Consider the following 19936-nt stretch of genomic DNA (forward strand, 5'->3'; position numbering starts at 1 on the left):
AAGTTATCCTCTGGTGCAAGAGACCCGATACCCCAAAGGGGAAAATAACAGAAACAGCATCTCCTGAGGAATCAAGAAATCTTTGTAGGAAAACTAGTTTCAGGTCGACAGTGTTCACTTGCTTGTAAAAAGTAGCCAACAAACTACTTTTTGAATGTTTATTATACACCCAAAATGAAGACTACATATTAAACAATTTTTCACTCACTGTATTATTTTATTTACTTACTTCATTTAAAGCTGGTATAGGAGGTGGAGGGAGAAAAAAGCGAAGATCACTCTCTTGGCTTCGTGCCAAACCAATACGAGTTCTCAGATCACAGGCTTGAGCAATTGTCCTATACTGGTAATCTATTGAAAAAGTATGCCGTTAGCTCCCAGATTGGCTTAGAGTTCAAGGATTAAATGGACAAACTACTTGAAAGCACTCTAATTTTTAAATTACAAGTTTATATGTTCCAAGTATTTTTTTACAACTACAACATCAATAAGCTAAATACCCATCATTTCCATATCTGATCTCACAATTCTCCTCAACATGTATCTGGGTATGTCAGGGTCTAACTAACATTTTTGAAAAGAGGAACTTCAAATGTGAAAGTTAATAGGTGAGAACCAATTTATCTTCTCTTTAAAAATAATTCTAGCATTCAAAAACTGTTTTGATTGCTACTCCAAAACCTGCAATTGCAGTTAGGTCTATTGTTCTGGTAACAATATGATCCCTTCATTTAGGTCTATTGTTCTGATAACAGTATGATACCTTCATTCCATGATGTCCATGTGGAGCAGGGGTAGGGAACCTTTTTCCTGCCAAGGGCCATGTAGATATTTATAACATCATTTGTGGGTCATACAAAATTATCAACTTAAAATTAGCTTGCTATGTTTGGTCAAACATTTAGTTACCTCACCCCTAATGCCTTGGCAGGGCCAGACCAAATGATTTCATGGGCCTTAATATGGCCCGCAGATTGGCCATTCCCCACCCCTGGTGCAGTGGATGAGGTACTTTATCTTAGCCTTCATGATTCACCACTCCATTCTTTGTCGATGGTGCTACGGACTGAATATTTGTGTCCCCCCAGATCCATACGTGAAACCTAATCCTGTGTCATGGCATTTGGAGGAAGGGCCTTTGGGGGCGAGTAGGCCATGATGAAATCAGGGCGCTTATAAAAGAGACCGCTGAGAGCTGCCAGGCCCCTCTGCCAGGTCGGACCCAAAGAAAAGATGGCCAGCTAGGAGCCAGGAAGCAGGGCCTCCCACACACCCAACTCCGCCGGCACCTGACCTTGGACTTGCAGCCGCCAGAACTGTGAGGAATACATTTCTGTTGTCCCTAAGCCACCCAGTCTATGGTGTTTTGTTATAGTGGCCCCAATAGACTAAGAAATGCATCAAAGCAAAATCCAACCACTGAAGCAGACACTCTGTTTAATGATGGCAGTTCATGATCTGGTGAGTTCTTCAAGATCGCGTGGGGAACTTTTCAAAATACACGTGCCAGGGCTCCAACCCTGACTTTTCTGCTACAGTAAGTCTGAGCTGGAGTCCCAGAAGGCAGATTTTGAAAAAGATTTTTATTCTAAGTCTCCATTAACATTATGAAGTAAGTTTATATTTACATTATAAATTAGTATAATTACAGCTACCAATCAATCAACTGAGTAACTAGTATGGGGGCAGAGATCTTATTCTGAGACTTCTTTGAGAACATTATTTTTTCTATTTGTTTACCCATTTTTATGAGATGATGTTACTCAAAGTGTACATTAATCTCTAATAGAATCTGAGCTCTTGCTGAGTATGTTTACTGCAAAACTTGTGGGTTTTAAATACAAATAAATACTTTAAATACCCCTTATTGATATAAGGGGTATTTATATCACATGAATATCACATGAAGGGGTAATGATATATCCACATGAATCAGATATAAGGGGTATTTATATCACATTTATATCACATGAAGGGGTAATGATATATCCACATGAATCAGATATATTTAACTAATTATTAGTATTAGGCCAATTGTCAAGTGAAAGCAAATATAATGCTATGGTGCAGCAAGCAATTAAAATATATTTCATTAAATAGGAACCACAAGAAAATGTAATACAACATGAGGCCATAACTATGAGAATCAAGAGTTTCTCTAATCAAATAAAACTTTGTTCTGCTACAAAGTTACACAAAGAGATCTACCTCAGTTTTGAGGCTGTTCTTACGAAACACATCTGGTTACCAGGCCAGTGGGTTTGCATTAGAGTTTCTTTTTTTAATTTCTGAAAATATTTTAAATATATTTTTAGATTGCCTGAATTATTTCCTTCCTTAAAATCTCATTCCCTTCTCCTTTACATCAGAAGTGGAGAACTGGCTAATGGTGTGCCATGTGCTGAGGGTCATTACCATGCCAGTGGTGGGCCTCCGACATGGCCTGCACGGCCTGCAATCGGGCCGTCCTGTCACCTGACCTGCTCTTCTTCAGGAGCAGCCACGCGGCGCATTCATGATCTTCTATGTCAACTGTGCTGAAAGTGTCTTTGCAAAAAGAAAGAAAAAGACAATATGAGCAATGTGAACAGCTACAAACATTTGTATCCTCCTATTTATTTATTTATTTGTGTTAATCCTCACCCAAGGATATTTTTCCATTGACTTTCAGAGAGAGTGGAAGGGAGGAGGAGGAGACACAGAGAGAGACATCAGTATGAGAGAGACATCGAGTTGCACGCGCCTCTACTGGGGCCTGGGATTGAACCTGCGACCGAGGTATGTGCCCTTGATCAGAATCGAATCCAGGACCCTTCAGTCTGCAGAACTAAGCTCTGTATAGTGAGCCAAATCAGCTAGGGCTATCCTCCCATTTATTTAAAGTGGTCATTTATAAATATTTGAAATCTACAATAGGAGAGTTAAATCTATTTCCAGGTATTGATAATAGCTGATGTACTCTTTTTTTTTTCTTTTTCCCTAAAACAACTTTTCATTATAAAAAAAACATCAAACAGCCCTGGCCAGTGTGACTCAGTTGGTTGAGCGTCATCCCATGCACCACAAGGTCACCAGTTTGATTCCCAGTCAGGGCACATACCCAGATTGCAGGTTCAATCCCCAGTTGGGGTACATATGGGAGGCAACCAATCGGTGTTTCTCTCTTTCTCTCTCCCTTCCTCTCTCTCTAAAATTAATTTAAAAAATATTTAAAAAAGAAATCAAACATATGGAAGAATTAAAAGAATAATACATTAATACCCATATGCCTACCACAGCTAGATTAAAAAACTTATTTTGTCATATTTGCTCATTCTATATACATAGATCTATATATTTTTCTAAACTATGTAAAAGGAAGTTGTAGACCTATGACTTTTACCCTTTAATAGTTCATACTGAATCTCCTAAAAATAAGCCTGTATTCTCCTATATATAATCACAATGCCATTGTAACACTCAAGAACACACAAAAAAATCCTCCAAAAATATCTAAAATCCGTCTAACTCCATATTCAAATTTCTTCAATTTATATTTACATTATAAATTATTATAATTACGACCACCAATCAATCAACTGATTAACTAGTATGGAGGCAGAAATCTTAATAATTTGAGAGCAGTTTTTGAAACCAGGACTTAAGCCTCTTTAGTCTCTTTTAATTCTAGAAAGCTTTCCACCTTTTCTTTTTCATGACGTCAACTTTTGAAAGAGATCTGTTCTGTTCTTTTATAGCTAGCTCTACATTGTAGAGTTGTTGGTTGTGAAATCTACATTTTTGATGCAGTATTCTCATTACAAGAAAGCATGAGAGATTTCTTAACAAATTTTAAATACTGAAGAGGGTATATTTAGTCTCATTATTTATTTACAAATATCTAGCAATAATACATTCTCAAAGATGGAAGGAAAAAATTGTTCAAGGAATTAAGGCTTAAAATTTAATATAACCCAAGATCTCACTGCTATAATAACTGTTAGTACATGAAATGGAGAAATATCTTAGGTAGACCATCGAATGACTTTAAGAATACTGATCAGGATTCCCAGTTAAAGATTTGATACTTACCAGCAAACGGACCCCGTAATATCTTGGCTGAGGTTGCCAATATTCTTCTTACTGTTTTGTGAAGCTCTTTTCGCGCCTGGTAAATGAGTCCTAAAGTGTTTACAAATTTAAATAACATCAAGTATGTACTCTTAATGCCAAGTTCTAATACTGCAAAGAGAAATATAATTCAACTCCAGGTTTTTTCAAAAAGAAAATATAAAATAGCATCTTTCTGTTTTTACTGTCACCTGACTGAAGCAACAAAAACCATTATGGGAACATAGGATTCTAAATCCCAAAATAAGATTGCTCTCCAAGTCAGGGAAAAGGTGAAAAACAAAACAGAAACAAAAACACTAACCTTAACAAAAATCCTCATATACAGCATAGGAGTAGCTACATTCAGGAAAATGTCCCTTAAAAATAGTCCCTCTCAAACTAAAATTTGGATATCTCGCTGAGATTAAGCTTCACTATATCGGTAAGTTACAAGCTATAACAATGATCTGTGTAACTGAAATTGTGACCCCATACAAGGTGAACTACAGGAAGGTGAGGTGGTAATACACACAGCTTGTGGACGGGGAGCAGCAGAACCTGCCCGCTCAGGGATCATCATGTACTAGCAGGCATGGCTGTTCCCGCCGACAGTGCAGGAACACGCAGCTCCGAGTCAGGTGTGGTGACTCACCAGACTACCCACATCTTGATGGAACGATACTCCTCTGCTCTCAAATTTCATGTTTACCAAGCAATTGTCTGATTACTAATTAGGTTTCCATGTAACCTAACTATGGAGAAGAGGAATGTTCTGACTAGTAGAAACAGGTTTTCCAGCCTTCAAGACAGATTTTTCCCTCCGTAAATAAGTTTGTATTCATATTTATGAATCCATCTCTCCAGTTTAGTGTGCGTAGTGAATAAATCCCTTAAATCAGAAATATCTCCAAGTGACAAAAACTGAGGGCCGGCCTCTGGACTGACGTCCCACTAAGGTGGGGAATTCCAAGTTTATCCTGAAACAGCTAGCTAGCCTTCACTTCACCTAGTTATAGGAGAACTGCAAACTTGAGCTCCAATTAACTCTTTTTAAAAATATATATTTTATTGATTTTTACAGAGAGGAAGGAAGAGAGAGAGTTAGAAACATCAATGAGAGAGAAACACTGATCAGCTGCCTCCTGCACACCCCATCCTGGGGATGTGCCCACAACCAAGGTACATGCCCTTGACTGGAATCGAACCCAGAACCCTTCAGTCCGCAGGCCAACGCTTTATCCACTGAGCCAAACCAGCCAGGGCTCCAATGAACTCTTTAGGAACTTGGTTCTCACAGGGTTTGGTGATTCTTAAAGTTAGCTGAACCTACCTTATTTATACTGTATTTTAAATATTCTTTTCTAAATTCAATAACTAGCTCCCATTTGTCACAAAAATAAGATTACCATAAAACTTACCATAATTTTCTCTTTTATCTAGAACAACTGTGTGCATACATATATATGACTTCATTTTTTCTCTTTCTACCACTTGAGTATCTAATGTCAAAGACTTCTTCAGGGCCAGAAGTTCATATGTAAGAAATAGAGAACTTCTAAAAAAGAAACAAAAAAAATTCATCTTAAATATATGATCTAAACATAACACAAGAATCACTCTTTTTATTAAGTTTTAAGTAGTTAACTTAAAAAGATAATAACTTTTCTATCTTTTTTTTATTGGAAAACATAATATATATGCAATAATGTGCATATACCATATATTTATGTATACGCAAAGTATATATGTAAAGGTATACACATATTTCAGTTTAACAAATAATAATAAAGAGCTATATTCCCACATCCAGGCAAAACAACAACAACAGAATTTCAATAGCAAGTATCCCAGAAGCCCACAGTGGGTCCCTTCCTGATCCGGACTCTCTCTCTTGTGTCCATGGCTAATTATTACTCTGACTTCATTATAATAATAGCTTTGTTTTTCTTCATAGTTTACCACCTGCATATGGTCCTTAAACAACAGTTTTGCTGCCTGTGAACTTCATAAGAATGGAATCACACTGTATTCTTTGTTCAGTCCTCTGTGAGATTCATCCATGTCGCTGCATGTATCTAGTTCATGCATTTATACTTTCCTATGGTTGTGATTCATCACGTATGAATATACTACAAGTTATTTTCCCATTCTACCACAGATGGACATTTAGGGACTTTGTAGTTTGGGTCTATTACAAACACCATTGCACATCACACCCAGGTGCACTATTCACACGTGTTTGTTCCTGTAGGGTACAGATCTAGAAGCAGAATTACAGACTTGCTGACAGCATATTATGATTCCACTTTACTATATAATGCCAAACTGTTGTTTTAAAAGATTAGTCAATTTGTACTCGATCACCAACATATGAAAGTTTCTCCTCTCCTAAGTTATACCTAAAGTCAGTTTTTAAATGTCACCTATGATGTTGTTTGTTGCGTATCCCCAAATGAATTTTTTTTCTCCCTGAATCAGACTGACTTGCACACTCCCTTGATCCAGACACAAAGGCTGCCCTCAGTATAATATTACTGATACTGAGCGTTCTCCTGAACTTCCTAACCCAAAGCAAAAGCAGGTAAGACAGAAAGGCCAGACACTGGCTGGCACCAGAGGAAGAGAGACAAGGCTGAAAAGAACCCTTTGCTCTCTTGGGGATCAATCTGAGCAGCCAAAAAGAGGATTCAGTATTTTTATCATGCTTTCCCTGAAAGACAAAATATTTTACTAAAAATTGTGATTAATTTCCATTCTATTCCTGAATATAACTATGATATAAACAAAGAAACTACTTTACAAAAGAGTACTCACTTAGCTTTTGCCTAGAATAAGTCAAAGGGAAAAAATCATCTAAATATGTTTTGGCTGACCTTTCAATGTCATGGAGAAATGTATATATTTGGATAAAATGGCAATTATATCTCCTTTATCATTTTAGCATCAAGAGTTGATTTTATATTTATAGACTATTATTAACAAAAATACTAGAGCAGTATGAGACATACATTTAACATATGTCATCCCCCCCCCCCCAAAAAAAAGAAAAGAGAATGAAAATACAATTTTCAGAGTCTCTCCATTCATTAAGCAAGTGCCTCTAAAATAGCACAGGATGGGAGATGTCAATCAATTGCTTTTCTAAGTCAGCCTCAATTTCCTTTCATAAGAGCTTTATGGTGATTCATAGGATTTTCCAAACTAATTTTGACTATAGTTGATTTTTACATTCTTCACCCACTTTAGAACCCGAGACCAGATGTGGTTTTAGGTGTGTGACAGCTACTTAGTGAGTCCCTGCTCTGCAAGTGTCAGGTGCTTTCCTCGGAGTAACAGTGCTGGTGGGCAGGATCCCCATCGTACACTTGGATCAAGAGAAACCAATACTCAGAAGGTAAAGTAACTGGAGTGATATGACACTGATGTGGTACAACCAGTGATTAACCAGTGATGAATCCACCTAATTCCAAGATCTATACCCTTTCACTCTCCCATGCTACCTGTAAATCACTTCCATTGAGATTTCAAATAATAGTATAATGAAGCCAATGAGTATTTCACTATTGACACTTACCCTAAAATAAGTGATCCAGTCAACTTTATTATGTTTCCTTCAAAGGAAAAAGTCAATGTGATTAATTTCATTTTAAAAATGACAGGAAATAGGCATATTCAGATAAGAAGTGACTGATATTTTTCCATTAATATATATAATCAGTTGCTATCAACACCAGGCTTACTATCCCCAGATATAAACTGGGTACAAAAATATAACCTCATTTCACATTCGCTGTCTCCCTCCTCCGTCCCCACCCCATCAGCAAGGCCCGAGTCCCCCTGCGCTGCCGGTGCTGCCAGGCCCCGTGCTCCCACTGAACACCACGTCCCGGGAGCTAACTTCCCTGCTGACTCCTTTTAGTTCACATCCCAGGACATAAAGGGACGGGGAGGGTTCTCCCTTTCACTACTAAGACTACATTGAGGGACTATAGTTGTCTATTGGGATACGAAAGGACTCTTTCCAAAGTAATTATGTTAAAATTGGTGGTTATAACCCCATTTTAAATACACGTTAGATTCTACAAGTTTATCTGGAAACTTTGAAAACACTTCTATTAATATTTTTAAAAACCCTAGTGGAAACACAGGTAGTTGCCTATTTAATACATATAAACCCTTTCATCCTTCCCAACACAACCTGATTCCTATCTAAGTCCCACCTCCTCCGCAGCTAGGGATGGCTGTGCAACACAGTGGTAGCCAGTCAGATAACGACAGGAGTCTATAGGATCCCACCCAAATAAAAAGACAAAGCCTCAGAAGATAGCTTTTGACTGGCTGCCTTCTTGATGTCCAGGGATTCAGCAATCATCTTGTGACCATGAAGACAATAAAGAAATAGGGGAGCCCTGGCCGGTTTGGCTCGGTGGATAGAGCGTTGGCCTGTGGACTGAAGGGTCCCAGGTTCGATTCCAGTCAAGGGCACATGCCTGGTTTCGGGCTCGATCCCCAGTGGGGGGGCATGCAGGAGGCAGCCGATCAACGATTCTCTCTCATCATTGATGTTTCTCTCTCTCTCTCTCTCCCCTCTTCCTTCCTCTCTGAAATCAATAAAAATATATTTTAAAAAAAGAAAAAGAAAAACTCCAAAAAAAAAAAAGAAAGAAAGAAATGGGGGAGGAAGATAAGAGGATTGCTAAACTGCAATTCCTGCCCTAAACTGTCTCAGTCTTGAGTTCCTGTTAAGAAAAACGAAAACCCTACTACTTAAGCCATGGTAGTCAAGTCTGTTACATACACTGAACACAACTGACATACCAGCCATGGTGGTTAGGTGCCGTGGCCTGTTCACAAAAGTCTATGTTGCCTACTGGTATATGGTTAGCTGCAGAGGTAGCCCTCTGTTCAGAGCTTCAACACAAGCTGCCAAGAACACATCTCTCCTCCCTTCTGAGGGAAAAAGACCTCTCCCCAAGCGCCTTCCCGCCTCAGGCAAGGGAGAGGACATTCCCCCAAACTTTAGGGCCCAGTGGTCCAGGGTGGAAGAGGACAGTTCCTGGAGGCCTGCAGGGAGGAGGTCAGAAGCTGTGACACACAGCGTCCTGGCTGTCCAGCTCCTCTGGACAGTTTCACTGCAGCATGGCTCCGGACTTCCTGCCGCCACAGCGTGGGCCCGGGGCAGCCAGTTTATTTCCTTCTCCACCGCTGCCCCCATCACTGGGCCCTGGAGAAAATGCACTACCCTTGAGTTCGTTCTGCTAGAAATGAGAGAGAGAAAAGTTCCCTCTTCTATTTAAAATGTTCTAGATGAAGAGGATCTGCCCTAACAACGGATCTATGTGAAGACCAAAGGGAGGCTCTGTGAGAACAGGGACTTGGCGTGATTCATTACAGGCACACCTGATTTTACTGCACTTCACTTCACTGCAGTTTTTACAAATCCAAGGTAAGAGACTCCACCAGCAAAGTGATTACAACTTGTTGAAGGCTCTGATAATGGTTAGCATCTTTTAGCAACAGTATTTTTAAATTAAGGTACATAACATTTTTTAGACATAACAATACTGCACACTTAATAGACTGGAAAACCAAAAAGTCGGTGTGACTCAGTTTTCTGTAACATTTGCTTTACCACAGTGGTCTGGAACCGAGCCTGCCATCTCTCTGAGGTGTGTGTGTATTGTATCCTTAGGGACTAGGTAGGATAGGATAGTACCTGGCACATAACGGACAGATGATCTAGGCTAGTCTTCTCATTTTACAAATAAAGACTAGTGATAAATAAGGTAAATAAAGACCTACAAATAAACACAGATGAGTGCTAGATCCTAAGCTCCCGTAAAGCAAGCACATCTACCTTGCTCACTACTAATACATGTGCCTGGCACTGTGCGTTGCAGGAGTTTAAATAATAAATAGCTGCTGAATGAGAATGCAGTAATACTTAAGTTAAATTCAGAAGGATTAGTATGAATCTAACAGGAAACACGTGGGAGGGAAAAGATTCCCAAGAAAAAGGAGTGTGCATAGCTCTAGGCCTACCAATTGGGGGTGGACCATTAGTCTAGAGAAGACATAAACAGAGCTCAGATTTATCGTGGGTTCAATAAGCTTTTGGGGACCACCCTGGCCACAGGCCACTTTCCTACGAGGAAACATTATTGTTTAAACTACTCACTGATGTCTTTCCAGTATGTGTTGCTCTTTGGAGGAGGAGTTGAGGTTCCCATTCTTCTACAACAGATGACACAATAAGCAGCCAGGGACATTCTGTGTATTTAGAACAATTATTATAAATTTAGTTTAGTGTCTAATTAAAAACACTTCTTTTAATCATAAGAACATGTCACAATCACAGTGCATTAGGCATAGGGTTAGATTTTTCAAGACCAGGAAAAAACTTTTTAATTAAAAAAAAATGTATTTCTCCCTTAAAAACTTAAAGCTGACTTATTAGAATATTTTACTAGTACTTTGGTTATTTTTCAAGCTCTGTGCAATTGTGAACAATGATTAATAAGAAACTGGAAAACACAGGTTATTAATCAGAACATCAATATAGGAATTTGCCCTGGCCGAGTGGCTCACTTTGTTGGAACGTCATCCCATGCATCAAAAGTCGTGGGTTCGATTCCCGGTCAGCGCACACACCTAGGTCACGGGTTAGATCCCCAGGTTGCGGAGAGCACAGGAGGCAACCAACTGATGTTTCTCTTTCTCTCAAAAAAAAAAAAAATTTTTTTTTAAATCAATAATAATGTCAATATAGAAATTTAAACTTTTAATGTCTTTTAAAAATATATATGCATATAAGTAGATATTATTTACCTTTGATGGCTGAAGGCCCTACAGAAATGAAAAGCAACTCTGAATGAAAGGTCTACTTAGGACCCAGGGAAGTATTTAGCTTTTCTCCAGCTCCTTCAGGATGGTCCCCAACACTGTTTAAAATCTTGGACACTTGCTCACTGTTGGCACCCTGTCAAAGGAGAATTGTTGCTCTACCGCTTCACCAACTGAGTAAAGATGATCTAAATATGATGCAATGTTTCTAGAACAACTCAGTATTCTAGAATCATATCAGATTCCCTTTGGATGAGACATTTTTCTTTTTTCTCTTGGATTAATGTGGAAAATGGTCCTTTGGTTCAACATATAAAAAATTCCTAGCAGTTTTATAGATATTACTGGGAAATTATTTGATGTACATGTGTAAGAAATATGTTAGACAGCACAAAATAAAAAGCTTTAAGATTTTTTCTTGTGATTCCAGCACATCAATTGATGACTAAGCAAACTAGTTTAGGCAACAGGGAAACTTGTAGGTGACTGTTTTAAAGGTCTATATTCTAGATCTCAATCCCTTCACTCCCATGGGGACCTTGATTCATTATCTATCCTTCTCAATAGTCACACACTCCTCCCCTAAATACTGGATTTCCAATGATCTCTGAAGTATAGGGTGTCCCAAAAAATGTATATACATACTTTGAATAATCATAAAGGCAGTGTTTATTAAAATACATTTCATTTTCAAAATTGAGCTATCAGCTGTTAAAGCAGTGGTTCTCAACCTTCCTAATGCTGCGACCCTTTAATACAGTTCCTCATGTGGTGGTGACCCCCAACCATAAAATTATTTTCGTTGCTACTTCATAACTGTAATTTTGCTACTGTTGATGAATCGTAATGTAAATATCTGTGTTTTCCGATGGTCTTAGGCTCTACAGTAGCAACGAAAATAATTTTATGGTTGGGGGTCACCACAACATGAGGAACTGTATTAAAGGGTTGCGGCATTAAGAAAGGTTGAGAACCACTGTGTTAAAGTGTATATACATTTTTTGGGACACCCTGTATATATTTACCAACAGTTCTGCCAATTTCCTTCCTTACTATTGCTTCCTACATCTGTTACTTCCTTCTGGGTTCAAATCAGCTCTGATGAAGATATATCCTCTGACAGTTCTTTCATGAAGGCCTGTGTATAGTCAGCACCTTCAATCTTAGCACATCTGAAAATGTTGTTTTCACCTTCTTTCTTAAAACAGCTGATTTAGAACTCTAGATGAACAGCAGGTTTCCTTCAGCACATTAATGATACTTCCACTGATATTTCATCTGACATTTCTCATTGTTCATGGGAAATCTGCTGTAAATTTGTTTCTTTGTAAGCAAAGTAATAGTAATGAGGTTAGCCCTAGCCGGTTTGGCTCAGTGGATAGAGCGTCAGCCTGCAGACCAAAGGGTCCTGGTTGCAGGCTCCTCCCTGGCCCGGGGCCTAGTCGGGGCTCTCGCAGGAGGCAACCAATCCATGTGTTTCTCTCACATCAATGTTTCTCTCTGTCTTTCCCTCTCTCTTCCACTCTCCCTAAAAAATCAACGGGAAAAATATCCTCGGGTGAGGATTAACAACACCAATGGGGGGGGGGGGGGGGGGGGGAGAAAACAAGCACTCGCTCTCTGGTCTTTCTAAAAGAAAGTTTATAAAAAATAGGAATGAGGTTAAGAGTATTCTCTGAAGAAGCACACTACCTAGTTTCAAGACTATCTGAATTGTCTTATTTTATGATGCTTTAACATCTTGGGACCTTAAGGGCCCAGGAGGTGACTGCCTTCAGGGCTAATTCCTAGAGATTACAACCACACTTATGAACACACTTTTCTATGCAAACTAACCAGCATTTAGTCCATACTCCCAAGCAAGGTCTTTATCTGCCACACAACAAGCCAATATTCCCCCTGCCCTAAATCTACCTGGGCCAGGTATCAGATAACGAGGGACCACCCCAAAGCCCAAACCCTGCCAAAATTATTCCAGCTATCCAATCCTAAACTTGTTCGGCTTGCCTATCCTGTCCGGTCCATTTCCTCCTGAGAAATCCATAACAAAGGCTCTGGCCCATGATTCCCCCTCACTCCCTTCCACCACCTGACCAACCCTCACGTTTCCTCCTGTGGCTCTGTGCGGTGTGACATGCCCCTCCTCTTGGGAACTAGAAATAATAAACTTCTTTCAAAGCAGTTGTCTCTGTGTCTGTGTCCTACCATACATGATTAATACAAAATCCTGGATACATTTTAAAACACAGCTAGACAAATGATTACGGGCTGGTTGATTAATTTCTCTGCGTCTCACTTTCCTCATCTATAAAATGGCAGTAATAACAGGACTGCTTTAAAGAACTGTTATCAATGTTACATGAGTTACCACGAGTAAAGCACACAGAAGAGTGCCTGTTGTAAGCACTCAATAAATGCTTGTCATTATCATGATTACTATATCCCATCTGGCAACTTAAAGATCTTTTCTTTGCTTCTGATGTTCTTAAACTTCTCTACTTTACGTTTGGATATGGGTTTGCTTTTATATATCCTGCTCAGGACTTGGTGTGCTCCTTCAATCGTAGAACTTGTATCTTTCTTAAATGCTACAATATTTGTAATAACTATCACTTAGAACCCCATTCTCTTTTTCCCTCTGGTACTTCCAATAGATGTATGTTAGACTTTCTACTCTCCCCTCCTATTCTAATCTCAACTATATTTTTTTTTCCTTTTTCTATCTCTCTAGCATGCACTACGGATTGTCTCCCTAAATCTATCTTCCAACTGACCAATCACTTATTGGGCTGTATTTAGCCTCACATTCAATCTATCCAGAGTATTTCAATAACTTTTTCTTGTTTCTAAAATTTCTGATCAGCTCACTTTCACACTTGCTTGCTATTTATTACACACTATTCAGTTTTTGTCTTGAAGTATAGCAGATTATAACAAAATGGCCACAAGTTATTCCTTTTCCTATTTCCGTGTTCATTGGTAGTGCCCCCCACCTCCAATACTGACGCTGGGCTGGCCTTACACCTGACTTTGTCCGTCAGAAATAGACACATCATGCAAGCTGAGACTGGGGAAGCACTTGCACACTCAGGCTTCCGTCTTTGCTGCTCTTGGGAACCCTGTGGCCACCACCATGTAAAATACCCAGCTTAGTCTGCTGGATGACACGAGCAATGTTGCCCAATATCCCCACCAGCCCAGCCACCAGTACTACCTGACAGCCAGTACCAACTGCTGGGCATGTGAGGCCATCCCAGACTGACTAGCCTATAGCTGACCCTACAAACCCCATATTCAACCCACAGACTCGTTTAAGCTACTAGGGTTTGGTATAGTTTATAAATGCAGCAAAAAACCAACTGGTACGCGTGGTTTCTAAATCTTCCTTATACTTTAAACATACTTAAAGTCTGTTGAACCACTCTTTCTAATAGTCAGGCTGGCTATCCTTCATGGGTTGCTTTTATACTTTGTGATCTTTGAGAGTTCATCTTCAATGGAAGTAATTCCTGTGGGAGTCCTATGTACTCTGGGCTATAGCACAGTTTTAAATTTTCTTGGCCAAAGTAAAACAGGGATCACAAATGTATAAATTTTTCAACTTGCGTGTCCCAGCATTATGAAGACAATGTAAACTCCAACCCCACAACCCTAAGTGGCGTAGCATTAGAGTTCCAATAGCCACTCTTCCTTCCTCCTGGTATGAGCACGTGGTTTGGGCCCCTGGCTTTTCTATCCTAAAGATCACATCTAGGCCTCAGTTGTATTTCAGCTCCAGGTCCAGAAAAGCAGCAAAACCAGACCAGTGACCCCATGGCTGACCTCAGGACCAGCTGCACTGACTAATGAACCCCTGCCCTGGTGTTGATCAATCAAGATAGATCTAGACCCTGAAAGGACCCACCTAGGAAGCTGCTGAATATTCTGAGATCTCCCTCTAGGACCTCCCCTAAAATCTCCACCCTTAAAACCCTCAGGACAGATGACCCCCCCGCCCTGCCCCCGGTGCATTTTCATTACCTTCCTCACACCCAAGCTCCAAGGGCCTTCCCTTACCTGTATAACTTGTTTCCTCAGCCCATTTCTTCCAGGAATTATGTCTTCTACCTCTGGGATTTTATAAATAAATGTTCTCTTATAGTTTGGGTCTTGGCTCTGAAATCTTTCCTAGCCAGAACTCAAGTACCAAGGTTGCTGAACCCAGGTCCGGTCTGACCCCACCCGGCGCCATTCCCACAGCCTACAACATATTTGGTGCCGTGACCCAAATTGTTCTTACTGTGACTTGGATTGTTTCATCACTGTGAGCCTGTTGTCCTTGCCACCTTGCCTTGAAGGACATGACTAACTGTTCTCTTTCCTCCCTGCCAACTGCAGCACTGTGCGGGCACGGGACGAGCATTTAAAAGCCGCTGGAAGACTCTTGTGACAGGGTTTGTTGGTCATGGACTGCGGAAGTTTGCACTAGACCAGTGGTCGGCAAACTCATTAGTCAACAGAGCCAAATAGCAACAGTACAGCGATTGAAATGTCTTTTGAGAGCCAAAATTTTTAAACTTAAACAACTTCTAACGCCACTTCTTCAAAATAGACTCACCCAGGCCGTGGTATTTTGTGGAAGAGCCACACTCAAGGGGCCAAAGAGTCGCATGTGGCTCGCGAGCCGCCGTTTGCCGACCACGGCACTAAGACAATCCACCGACTGCAGGACAAGGCCCGTGCACCCGGGAACACTAAAATCACACAAGGCCCTTCCCCTCGCTGTTCCCTATCCGGTTACTAGTGCCAATGGAGAGGGAGAGACCCTTGACCTTTGACTGGAAGGATGTTCTTCCCTTTCTCTTTCTTCCTTTGTGTCTGGAGTTAAATTCAGGCTGTTTTGAAATCCTCAAGGTGGAGCGAAGAGTTGAAGATTCAGAGACCCTAGGCCAGTGGTCGGCAAACCACGGCTCGAGAGCCACATGTGGCTCTTTGTCCCCTTGAGTGTGGCTCTTCCACAAAATACCACGGCCTGGGGGAGTCTATTTTGAAGAAGTGGCGTTAGAAGAAGTTTAAGTTAAAAAATTTGGCTCTCAAAAGAAATTTCAATCGTTGCACTGTTGATATTTGGCTCTAGTTGACTAATGAGTTTGCCGACCACTGTCCGCCTAGGCTATCGATCAGAATTGAGGTAACTAAAGGTCAGGGAAGAAATGAATGGCTCCTTTATAGCTTTGGCTTTTCGATTGGAACTGCTTTCTGAGGGTCTAAACAAAACCTTTTGCTGGATAAATCAGAGCCTAAATTCATTGTTTCAAAAATGAGGGACACCCAGCAGTTTCTAATCTTCCTAGAGAAAGCAGACAGGCTTTTCCCTCAGGGCCTGAGGTGCTGTCTGTCTGTCTGGCCGTCCCAGCTGACAGAGGTCACCAGGGATCTTCTCTGATCCCTTTCAGGTTCCCTGACTTTTTTGTTTGTTGATTTCAGAGAGGAAAGAAGAAGAAGAGCAATAGAAACATCAATCATGAGAGAGTGTCATTGACTGGATGCTTCCTATATGCCCCACACTGGGGATTAAGCCTGCAACCTGGGCATGTGCCCTGACCGGGAATTGAACCATGACGTCCAGGTTCATAGGTCAACGCTCAACCACGCTGGCTTGGCTAGCAGTTCCCTGTCTTTTAAAACACCTTTTCTGAATACTCCCTAAGGTCCCTGAAACCAACTTCTATGAGAGCCTTAGGGATAACTTTACAGGGACTCTCCCTTCCCTTCAAGGGGCGGCTGCGCTCTCTCTCCTAGGCTTCCTGAAGGACCAGGGTTTGGGGAACATGAAAGGCAGGGCAACAGGTCACTAGCCCAACGACTAAGGATGAGAGCTGTGGGATGAGTTTTCTAGGCACCCCCTGTACAGAGGTTAGGTCCAGAGGCAGACAAGCAGGGACACCTCGCTTGGGATTGGCTTCGTGTAGCGTTGAGTCCCCCTGTCCGAGCCGAGTGAGTCTATCGCTACAGCGCTCAGCCATCACTGTGACCGTTGGTCTGTCTGCACTCAGAGCTCGGGGTGTGCACTCCGCACCTCGGGTAATTCCCAGGTGAGAGGGAGCCTGCCCTGCGGTTCTCAGACCACAGGACGGCTCGGGACAGCCCAGACACTAGCAGGGACACCTCTCTCAGCCTGGAATCTGTCTGTCTCTCCGTACGTGGGGAACCAGCCCATAGCGCCTTGAGATAACCCTTTGGAAGGAATGTGACCTGAGTCCCGCTGGCTTCTTTTGCAAGGGTCTGGCCCCTCTGTAAGTGGACAATGGAGAGGTGTGGCCAGTTAATGCCATCATTAAGTTTAATGCTGTCCTGCAGTTAGACCTGATTTGCTGTTCCAAAGGGAAATGGGTGGAAGACGCGGCCTCCTTAGATCAATGTCTTTTCCATACATGCAAGCCTTCATGGCTCTCAAAAAGGACCCTCTACTGTATATACAACCCATAAACTAGATTTAATTCCTATAGAGCATAAAGTAAAATGTACCCAGATGGAAAGAAACATTCCAAACGGGATGAAGAAATTTGTTAGTCCTTTGCCAGCATCTGCCAGTCCTGACTGCCTGCCCTTTTACAAATACTGTAAGTAAAGAGGTATGACTCCAGAACATCAAAGCCCACTAAACTCTTTTACCTTCCCCGAAACCTCCCATTTGGCTGAAAATGCTTATAGATAATTGGCTTTATAAAAGCAACATCCTTCTAGGAGGAGCTGGCATTTCTTTCCCTGCACCTTTGAGATACAAATACCTGGTCTTCTTCAAAAACTCTACTCTGGGCCATCTTTTAAAATGCAAGTTTCTGGGAGGTAACCCTTATCCAAAGAAAAACCTTAGCCATTTAAGCAGAGCAATGAACTCATTTCAGCTGTTAAACAATGATTGCTAGACAACTCTTAGGTTCACCTACTTTGGGCCTTTTATTACAGAAAAGCTAGAAGATACACTTGAAACTGTTAGTGAATGTCATACTTTATTAGAAATATGTCTCTTAAAAGTCTGAGTGTGCCCGGCTAGCATGGCTCAGTGGTTGAGCGTAGACCTATGAACCAGGAGGTCATGATTCAATTTTCCAGTCAGGGCACATGCCCAGATTTCGGGCTCAATCCCCAGTTTGGGGCATGCAGGAGGCAGCCCATCAATGATTCTCATCATCGATGTTTCTCTCTCTCTCTCCCTCTCCCTTTCTCTCTGAAATCAATGAAAGTCTTCTATATATCAAAGCCTAATATGCAAAGTGTCCCCTCAGGAGTTCGACCAACCGGGAGTTCGATTGCTCGCTATGACGTGCGCTGACCATCAGGGAGCGGCTCGGAACTAAGGGAGGCCCAGCAGGCAGCCACTAGGGACCCTATCCATGCACGAATTTCATGCACTGGGCCTCTAATATACATATATATTTTTAGTGTGAGTGTGGCCCTAGCCGGTTTGGCTCAGTGTATATAGAGTGTCAGCCTGTGGACCAAAGCGTCCCAAGTTTGATTCCGGTCAAGGGCATGTACCTTGGTTGCAGGCTCCTCCCCCGCCTGGGGCCTGGGCCTGGTCCAGGCACATGCAGAAGGCAACCAATTGATGTGTTTCTCTCACATCAATATTTCTCTCTGTCTTTCCCTCTCTCTTCCACTTGAGAGTGAATTTGGGGGCGGGGGAGGGGAGGCGGGAATTGTGTTTCAATAGATTATAATACACAGTTGTGAATATTAGAGTCTAATTTAATTAGATGTCTTCAAAGTTTTATTTTTCACCTATAAATTGAACTGGATCCTGAATGTATCTATTTTTCTTAAATATTTGGCTATAACCCTCCAAACCAATGTTTCCTTTTTCTCCCATCCTGTGACTTGGAATTTTTAAGGACTAAAACTTTTTCCTTCCACGAGGACCATCTGTCCTAATTCTACCACCCAGTGCCGTCCCACCACCTACAACAGTTCAGCTTGAGAGGAGACATGTAAGGACTCACAGGTCATTAATGTGCAGGCATCAGGATGGCACCTGGAGCACAAGGGTGGAGGGAGGGTCAACGTGATGAACTGCTGAGGCGGTCAAAGAGAAGAATGCATGCAAGAACCAAAAAAGCAAAAAAAAAAAAAAAAAAAAAAAAAAGGATACTTGGGAAGAACTCTATTTAGAGGCAGATTAAAGAGAGAGCGCAGCTGCCCACAACAGGAATGGAAACCAACGGGAAGGAAAAGATTTGAGGAATAGGAAAAGGGACATAAGTGGCGGGGCTGGGTTTGTAAATCACATACACACACCAAGTGAGAAAGCAGCATGAGCTCAACTGAAGTACGATGTAACCTAAGGAACAGAACGCATGAACCGCGTTCTCCGCTGGTAAAAACAGACAGACAGAGCGCTGTTAGAATACAGACCAGAGCTTGGGGAAGGGGTGACTTTTAGAACCTTCGGGGGTCTCTCGGGCTAAAAAGACCGTTACTGGGTTCAGAGACCTATCAGCATTCAATCTATTGGGCCTCCGGGTCAGAGCTGGCACCTGGGTCTGGAAGGGCCCCGTTTGCAGGGAGACTGTCTGGTCCTTATCAGCATTCCGTCACCACCGCGCCGATGATGGCACCCCCCTCCCCCCCCCCCCCCCCCACACACACACACGTTCTTGGAGAAGAACCAGAGAACGGCGTCGCCCGGGGAAGCGTGGGCTTGAAGGCTTCGAGAGAGGCCCTCACTCACGCCCGGCGGAGGGTCAGCGGGTCAGTCGAGGCCCGCCAGGCCACGCGGGGGCGCCCCGGCCGCTCCACAGCCGACCCGCCGCCACCTGCCCTGCTCTCCGCTTGGCCCGCTTCACGGACACCCTCGCCCGCCCCCGCAAGCCCGGCTCCCCTTCCCACCTGCCGGCACCTGGGCTGGGCCTGCCCGCAGCAGCTCTCCGAGGCCGGGTCAGCTAGGAAACCACCTTCCTCCCCGGCGGCCAGCCCGCGCCCTCCACCCGGAGGCGGGCGGCACGTGACCCCGCCCCCGCTC

At 42.1% G+C, this 19936-nt stretch overlaps 1 protein-coding gene across 5 annotated transcripts in view; it reads right to left on the reverse strand.

Moving 5' to 3' along the window:
• SERAC1 (serine active site containing 1) overlaps positions 1–19929 on the reverse strand; it is a 36353-nt gene extending 16424 nt beyond the window's left edge. Inside the window, exons 1-7 of one of the 5 annotated variants that reach the window (XM_054722451.1) lie at positions 19814–19929; positions 10271–10362; positions 7667–7703; positions 5511–5647; positions 4072–4161; positions 2416–2547; positions 230–351 (exon numbers count right to left, since the gene is read on the reverse strand). In XM_054722451.1, the coding sequence (XP_054578426.1) occupies positions 230–351; positions 2416–2547; positions 4072–4161; positions 5511–5647; positions 7667–7703; positions 10271–10361 (609 nt within the window). In that variant the 5' untranslated portion in view covers position 10362; positions 19814–19929. Of the gene's footprint in view, positions 1–229; positions 352–2415; positions 2548–4071; positions 4162–5510; positions 5648–7666; positions 7704–10270; positions 10363–10920; positions 11053–19803 lie in introns of those variants that run through there. The other 4 variants (XM_054722450.1, XM_054722452.1, XM_054722453.1 and 1 more) reach the window with 4 other exon arrangements.
• Between the last annotated feature and the right edge of the window lie 7 nt (positions 19930–19936).

The sequence above is a fragment of the Eptesicus fuscus genome, chromosome 10 (assembly GCF_027574615.1).
Source record: "Eptesicus fuscus isolate TK198812 chromosome 10, DD_ASM_mEF_20220401, whole genome shotgun sequence".
Lineage (NCBI taxonomy): Eukaryota > Metazoa > Chordata > Mammalia > Chiroptera > Vespertilionidae > Eptesicus > Eptesicus fuscus.